We start from the raw sequence: 8,598 nt of genomic DNA, 5'->3' as shown, positions 1-8,598 counted from the left end.
GTTGAGCTATAATGTTCGTATTCCTTAAGTATGACATTGTTTTCTTTTATTTTCTAGTCTAAGATAATTGTGCTTTTTAAATGGTTAAGAAAAGCCGGTAGACATGAAAGCATACAAAATCATCAATGAAGGTGAAACTTGAATTGGTTGTGGTGCAAAGAAATACAGTATATAAATGGACTCAAACTCGATCTGCAGCCCAATTAAGGTGGTCCGTAGCTGAAATTTACAACCAGCCAGTTTGCATCTTCAAACAACTAGTTGTTAATCAAATATTTTGCTACATTTATGTGGTTGGAAAGATATGGAACTGATTTTTTCCTATGGGCAAAGAATAATTACAAGAATTATATACTAAATTGGTAATCATCCTACTCCAACCTTAAGGTGAACCTTGCGACAAAAATGTGTAAGAAATAATACGAAACTTGTTAATTAGCTGCAACTGACCCTAAATGCATATGAGATTTCAGTCCAAAATGACTGTTTCAGAGGCCGAGGTGTTCGCCCATTAAAGTTGGTATGTCAGTTGGATTTAGATGCTCGTTTGATACTTCGGTCTATAAAAGGTGTGGGTGAAAGGGGATTGAGAGGTATGTGAGCTGGGTTAGAATGTCGTGAGAGACACTTCGGTCTATAGGGAAATACTACTAAGGTGATGTAGGCTTCCCAAATGCTCATGGTTTTATGACTCTTTATCATGGAGTCCGTTATGATCTCAACGAACACCGTGGCCGCCTCCTGCAATTGCTAAAGAGTTATCTAATTACCCGCAATAAAAAAGAAATGCAGTAGACTAAGCGGCATTGACTCGCGTTTCTTACTATAATACGGGATTATCGACATTTCTTGTTAAGAAATATGATAGAAAGGTGCTTTGGGTTACTTAAAGTTTGCTTGCATACAAACATTTACATTTTACGATTTCAAAACATAAGTTTGTATGGTAATAGTTTGCTGCACTGTTCACAATTACATAATGAATTTGAACCTCTATTTGAAGAAAATCCTGATCCACCTGAAAATACTGAATTTGAACCTAAGAACACAGTGCCATATTTGTACCAATGCCGGAGTGGTCTTCAAAAAAAAAAGACCAAATAGTAACTGTTTATATGGCATCCATTTTATTAATATGCGTTTTTTATTTATCCATGACCCCGGGCCATCCGCAAAATCAACCTTTGTTGCATGAGAGTGGAACGGCTTGATTTTTTTCACTACTTCAAACTTCTCGGGCCTATCAAACACTTGAATTTGAATTTTTCGAAAAAATTTAAAGTTGTACCAGAAACTTTAATTTGTATTTTGACTTGGTAAAACAGTTTTCTTTCTCGTGGAAAAGAAAATGGTTTTTACACGTATCAAACTAACCCTTGGCTACAAATTAAAGACACAAAAAAGTGTTCGGATTGTGTTGTACCCTGCAGTCTGCCTGCACACAGACCATCTAGTTCAAGATAATCTAGGTGCTCACGGAGTGTGCAGACCATTTAACCGTGGCCTACCCAATTCAATAGGTCACAGACTGGACTAACCGAAACGAACTTGTCAGACTGTCCATTCGCACTACTCTTAGACTAAACAGTGTGATGACACGCTTACTCAGTCGGATGGGCCGTACCACATATGTGGAAGTGAATAGTGAATTGAGACCTTTATGTCTATAGCAAATCAAAGATACTTGTTGAAATGTCATTGTACTATAAATTAAATGAATATTATATATATATACATATATAACGGATATATATTTCTTGACATCTATAAACAAAACAATGCCTAAATAAAATGGGACAAAGAGAACATATCATTTCAATGTTCATGTTTGTTTAATATATCAATACCATGTGGAAATTTGGACAAATCCTTTCCTTGTTCTTAAACATAATAACATTTTATTAGTTTCAAGAGTAAGGTGGATCTGGCCTAATTATTTCTATGCCATTTGGCCCAACTAATTTTGTGTTAGGATACCTAAATTAAAAGTCAAAGAATATTCTTAGGAAGATAGTCCAAGTCCAAAAATTAAATGCTAAAAGGAAACTTTGACTAATACAGCAGAAGGAAATCCCATCTAAGTTCATTGACTCATAATTTCATCAAAAAAAAAAAAAGTTCATTGACTCATAAGCAATGGAGTTGTATTTTGACTTTTAATTCCCATGAATTTGAATCTTTCACCTTCCAATTGTAGTACTCCTCATCTCATAAAAAAAAAAAATAATTTGTAGTACTCCTCAACTCCATATATTACTGGTCACTTTTAGAAGATTTTTTTAACTTTTCTTACCACAAAAAAAAATTTATTTGAGTTTTATTGGGTTTCAAAGTAAGCAAATAAATATTTGAGATCCATGTAATCAGATATATTAACCAGTTGTATAATGGTTAAAACTTAAAATTAAAAGAATTGCTTGCCTAATTTGTACTTTAGAATCTCACATTAGTATGACGTTTCTCGGTTTGCACTTTATTATGAGCCAGATCATATCAACTTTTCCTACTTAGATACTTGTTTATCTTTGGTTCTCCTAGTTATACAATTAGAGATAAATTTGTTCCGACAAGGATAGTCTTTCTATTCATTTGAACTAACCAAATTGATTTGTAGTAAATTATATCATCATTACAGAAGGTTACCTAATAACATTCTAAATTTGAAATTTCTATTTCAAAATCGGAGATTGTTATACTTCCAAATTAGACAATCTTGTCGTACTATCTCTAGGTCTGAATCATAACATGAGAACTTCACTAGTCCTATAAATTAATCGAGATGGAATTGAACACCACAATCAGGGGCGGACCCATGTGTAGACCAGCCTTGGCAATGGCCCAGGCTGGATTTCTAGAATATGTAAGTGAGTCTGGAGAATTGCAACAACAAAGCAGTATAGCTCAGTGGTTAGCTATGTGCCTCCAGCACTAAAGATCACGGGTTCGAATCCGTGCAATGCAATTTTTATGCTTTTATTTTGGTCGGTTTCCTTTCTTTTGCCTATAGTTACAATCAATTCACAAAATGACCCCTAAATTTTGCCAACTTCTAAAATAGCCCCTTTAAATTACATTTTCTTCATTTTTCTCCTTTCTTTTGGGCCGCGGCTTTGGGGAATAAAGAAAATTCTCCGGGGAATAAAGACTTTTCTTAAAACTAGTCAAACAAGATTGACTTTTATGTTTTTTTTTTTATTACTAAGGGACTTCTAATTTTTGGGAGTTCTCCTCCATCTCATCACCTCTCTCTACCACCTCATCGCCATCTCATCATCTTCTCCGGCGAAGGTCGCCGGCCGGCTAATTTTTCGGCCGGCGACCTTCAAACATAAAAAAAAATATATATATATTTTCATTTAATTTTTTTTCTCTCTCCTCTCTCTCTCTCACTAAATTTTTTTTTTTTCTTTCCCCTCTCTCTCTCTAGATCTAGAGAGAGAGAGAGGATTGATCCGTCTTGAACGGATCTGTTCAAGGTCTGTTCAGACCTTGAACGGATCAATCCTCTCTCTCTCTAGATCTAGAGAGAGAGAGGGGATCTAGAGAGAGAGAGGGGAAAGAAAAAAAAAATTTAGTGAGACAGAGAGAGGAGAGAGAATTTTTTTTTAGTTTGAAGGTCGCCGATCGGAAAATTGGCCGGCCGGCGACCTTCGCCGGAGAAGATGATGAGATGGCGATGAGGTGGTAGAGAGAGGTGATGGGATAGAGGAGAACCCCAAAAAATGTATTTTGTGTTCCCATAAAAATTTATTCCTCTGAAGTCGTTATTTTTTTTTTCCTTTAAGAAGATGAGTTTCTTTCAGGTTGTGTAGATATATATATATAGAGTACTTTAAGCTTGCCCAGGCTAGATGAAAATCCTGGTTCCGCCCCTGACCACAATTAGGCATAAAGTTATCGTTATAAAGGTAACAATTATTGGCGTGACACCACCGAGATGACAGTTTGATCGGTTAGTCTCCCATGTTCATATCATAGAATCACCTCAATGGCAAATAATCAAAATTTCTAAAGTATTTTACGACACAATTATAAAATAAACAAATCAATAATTATATGATGTTAGGGCTGAGACATTTGATAACATTTAGAGAAATCAAATTCGAGTTGTAAATGAGTTGGCCTCTACATTTTGACCATAAGGGGTTCTTCAATTTCCTTGAGGTCTCCAACTATATAAATCCAACAATCACCCAAATTTCTTTATGTCAAGTGAGCTCAATCGGATCCCTCAAATCCTATACAGGTAAATTCTCTTTCTCTCTCTCTCTTCTTTCTCTCTCTAAAATTTTGTAATGCACTTTTCTAGTAATCTTCACGTTTGCTTTGTGTCACCTTTTGCATCAACACGTTAATCTCTAAAACATTGTTTCTTAAGATTCACAGTTTTTCTTTTTTGTTTATTTAATTTTGACTAGCTTCAACCTCACTCAACTTTTATTTATTGATTGATAACCCCCACCATTTTCGTTTCATATTTCTGGGTTTTCAAGATTTCTTTCTCCTTTTTTTCTTTTACCTTTATAATGTAGTAAAATCTCGTGTTAGGTTAAAATCTTGATCATATATTATACCCACACAAAATTAATTATTTGGGTTCTATTTCTATAATCAAGTTTGGGGTTTGAAGTAAAAAAAAAATGAAATTAAATTAGAACAAATTTAAAACATGGGTTTTGTTAAAAACAAAGATCTCTAATCTGGGTATTCATTAAAATTTGGGTTTTTTTTTGAAAAATTTGATCTTTAATAGATTATTTTGGTAACTCATTTTCAGTTTTATTAACTTAAAATATTGCATTTTTGAGGTTTGGGTTTTGTCCTAACATGGAAATGGAATTCAACTCTATTTTATTAAAAAAGATTATAAATTTTATAGATTTAGTATGAAGTTATTTGGTGAAAAAGAAAAATTGGAATTGATTATTGATTATGGTAGTAGTGTTAAAACAGGAAAATAGAAATACGTATTTGATTTGTCGGTTGGTATAAGGTGTGTGTATCTTGAAACGTATTGAATATGAATATTCATGTTTAGCTGTTAAATCATAACTTTGCTTGTATTTGTGGAAAGATGAAATTGGGTAGATCTGAGAATCTGAGATTGGTTTGGGTATTTAAAGGAGCTTCATTTCTCCTTGTTGTCTCATAGAAGAGGCAGAACCCATTTCTCTCTCTTCCCCTCTCCTTCTCTCTCTCTCTATATCTGAAGAGTAACTGTTTTCATCTGTCATAGGTAAGAACTGATTGTTAAATCTCATTCAAAACCCTTTGAAGAATTATGTTATGGATTCATAATTTGTTTGTATTTGTAGTTTTGTTTGATGGGTTTTTTCTTTTTCTTTTTTCATTGATCTTTAGTGTTGGCTTCTAATGTTTTTCACCTTGTCTCTTTCTTGATCTTTTTGATATACTAGATTTTACAGTTTTGAGTTGGAAATTGTTGGTCTTTTCTGATTTTGAGTTGGAAATTGTTGAGTAGTGAATATTACTATGTTTGTGATCTTCAGATCTGTTTTCTTCCATACATTTTAATAAGGATCCAAAAGCTGCAACTTTTGCTTATATATATATACAAACATTTCAAATGGATCCTAGTATCACCTTGAGTTTTAGATCTGTTGATATATATGATAATGAAAACAAATAAGAAGGGGAATTCTGTTTTTGCATGTCAATTATATATGTATGATCTGATCGGCTAATTCCTAATGCATTTGTTAATTTTTCCGAAGAATGTTAGAAATGATTTGGCCTATTATATATGACATATACCCTTTTCTTATAGCAGATTGAAGAAACTAGAACAACGAAATGGTGAAGATTTGCTGCATTGGTGCTGGTTATGTCGGAGGGCCAACTATGGCGGTGATTGCACTCAAGTGCCCGGCTATTGAAGTAGTTGTCGTTGATATTTCTGTCCCTCGTATCACAGCGTGGAACAGTGACCAACTTCCAATCTATGAACCAGGTCTTGAAGATATAGTGAAACAATGCAGAGGGAAGAACCTCTTTTTCAGTACTGATGTCGAGAAACATGTTGCCGAGGCTGATATCATCTTTGTCTCTGTTAATACTCCAACGAAAACTCGTGGGCTAGGAGCAGGAAAAGCTGCTGACTTGACCTACTGGGAAAGTGCTGCTCGAATGATTGCCGATGTTTCAAAATCCGACAAGATTGTGGTCGAGAAATCAACTGTTCCAGTTAAGACAGCTGAGGCAATTGAAAAAATTCTGACCCATAACAGTAAAGGGATCAATTATCAAATTCTGTCAAACCCCGAGTTTCTTGCTGAAGGAACTGCCATTGAAGATCTTTTCAAACCTGACAGAGTTCTTATTGGAGGACGGGAGACACCTGAAGGACAAAAGGCGATCAAAGCATTGAAAGATGTTTATGCCAATTGGGTACCTGAGGATCGAATCATTTGCACCAACCTCTGGTCGGCTGAGCTCTCCAAGCTTGCTGCTAATGCATTCTTGGCTCAGAGGATCTCATCTGTTAATGCGATGTCAGCTTTATGTGAAGCAACTGGTGCAGATGTAGCAGAGGTCGCTCATGCTGTTGGGAAAGACACAAGAATTGGACCAAAGTTCTTGAATTCTAGTGTTGGATTTGGAGGATCTTGTTTTCAGAAAGATATTCTCAACCTTGTTTATATCTGTGAATGCAATGGCCTTCCTGAAGTAGCAACTTACTGGAAGCAAGTCATTAAGATCAATGATTATCAGAAGAGTCGATTCGTGAATAGGATTGTCTCATCGATGTTCAATACCGTCTCTGGCAAGAAAATTGCTGTACTTGGATTCGCCTTCAAGAAAGACACCGGAGACACAAGAGAGACACCTGCTATCGATGTTTGCAAGGGACTTTTAGGCGATAAAGCCCGTGTTAGCATTTACGATCCACAAGTGACTGAGGATCAAATTCAGAGGGATCTTTCGATGAACAAATTCGATTGGGATCACCCAATTCATCTGCAACCAATGAGCCCAACAACTAAGAAGCAAGTAAGTGTGGTTTGGGATGCTTATGAAGCAACCAAGGATGCCCATGGTATCTGCATTTTAACTGAGTGGGACGAATTCAAGAACCTTGATTACCAGAGGATTTACGACAATATGCAAAAACCCGCTTTCGTGTTTGATGGAAGGAATGTTGTTAACCCAGAGAAGCTCAGGGAGATAGGATTCATCGTGTACTCGATCGGTAAGCCCCTTGATGCATGGCTCAAGGACATGCCTGCCGTGGCATAAGACAGTAAGAGAAAAAAAGTAAGGATGAAATACTACTTTGGGAGTCCAAATTTACAGGAGGAAGTTTGATGAAAGGATGAAATCAGGAGATCTAATGGTTTACTACAAAATTAATTGCTGTTTTGTTTTGTTCTTTATAAGTTCAATTGCATTTAGGGTTAATGGGTATATGGGGGTTAAGATGATAACCTACCCACTAATATCTCTATGAAGGGGTAGGAGAGGGAGGGGAAATCTAGGTTTTTGGTTTACTATTTGATTAGTATATGTGATGCTAAACACAGTTATTTCCTTTTTAAAGTTGTTTTAGTTTGGTTTAAACTGAGATTATCATAATATGAATTCTTTCACAATTCATCATCTTTTGCTATCATATTTATGTACTTCAGATTTTCAAATAAAATATGTGTTTCTCTTTTAGACTTTCAGGTCCTAGATTCTCAAGTATGACTTTGGTTTCTCTTTTTTTACTTTGGAATATCAGAATTGTCCCATTGAAAACACAGTATAAGGATAGAACAATGGACTTAAGAGTCCCCTGCCCTATGGTGCAACGGTTGGACACCCCTCTTAAGTCCATGAGGTCGTGGAAGCAGTTTGCCATCAAGATTCATCTCATGTAATGTAGACAATATAATAAATTTGTCGGGCTTGAGGCCTCTTTCATCCCAAAGCCTTGCTACGTCAAAATCCTCGCCCACTCCAGAAAAGCAAGAACCCAAAACGATAAATTTTTACGTCTTTTTGTCTCCAAATTCCTGTCCTTTAGAATGGACAATTCAGCTAGTCAAATTCCTGTCCTATAACCCACAATTCGGCTTCTCTTTATTTTTAGCTAAAAAATAGGAGCTCTCAAGCGTTAATACCCGAAGAAAGTGAAGCCCTTTCTAGTAGAGTTGTAACATTTTCTGTTGTCCCTAGCGTTGGGTCTATTCGATTTTCGGTGATTAGGTTCTTTGTCCTCTATAACCAATAGGTTCACTTGTATTTCTGTAAAGAACATATACACCTTCATTGATGTCACTACCAGAGGTGTCATGTTTCAGGGGCAAGTATTTACATGTGAAAAGTTGAGTAATTTCCAAAGTTCCACTTCTAAAGAGATGAAGGTTGTTCATGACATTGAAGAATAGTTTCTTCAAAGTTGTTTAATCTCAAGGTTTGAGTTATGATTCAATTGAGTTGAAAGTGCATGAAAGAGAAAACCAAACTCCCATAGTTAACCAACTCCTAGCACAAGTCAAAAACAGAGTTAGGCTGGTGACAACAAAAACCTAATTTCAGTGGAAGAATGTACAACAATCCTGGATTCATACCTACTGCATATAAATAAGGTCAATT

At 35.6% G+C, this 8,598-nt stretch overlaps 1 protein-coding gene across 4 annotated transcripts; it reads left to right on the top strand.

Moving 5' to 3' along the window:
- Window positions 1-4,061: 4,061 nt before the first annotated feature.
- LOC147543184 (UDP-glucose 6-dehydrogenase 5) lies at window positions 4,062-7,617 on the top strand. 4 transcript variants are annotated; one of them, XM_086636727.1, is made up of 2 exons: window positions 4,062-4,246; window positions 5,792-7,617. In XM_086636727.1, exon 2 carries the CDS (start codon window positions 5,815-5,817, stop codon window positions 7,255-7,257), a length of 1,443 nt encoding a protein of 480 aa, XP_086492853.1. In that variant the 5' UTR covers window positions 4,062-4,246; window positions 5,792-5,814; the 3' UTR covers window positions 7,258-7,617. The 4 variants fall into 4 exon arrangements, with proteins under 4 accessions (XP_086492853.1, XP_086492854.1, XP_086492851.1 ...); XM_086636728.1 differs by having other exon boundaries at window positions 4,090-4,246; window positions 5,789-7,617; XM_086636725.1 differs by having other exon boundaries at window positions 4,206-5,236.
- The last annotated feature ends 981 nt before the right edge of the window (window positions 7,618-8,598 follow it).

The sequence above is a fragment of the Eschscholzia californica genome, unplaced genomic scaffold, assembly GCF_041429995.1.
Source record: "Eschscholzia californica isolate CP2 unplaced genomic scaffold, dmEscCali1.0.p SCAF_4, whole genome shotgun sequence".
Taxonomy (NCBI): domain Eukaryota; kingdom Viridiplantae; phylum Streptophyta; class Magnoliopsida; order Ranunculales; family Papaveraceae; genus Eschscholzia; species Eschscholzia californica.
Note: the sequence above shows the minus strand (reverse complement) of the source record. Positions and strands in the feature narration are given on the sequence as shown.

Coding starts and splice junctions, on each gene's coding strand:
- LOC147543184 (XM_086636727.1), top strand. CDS start 5,815: ATGGTGAAGATTTGCTGCATTGGTGCTGGTTATGTCGGAGGGCCAACT.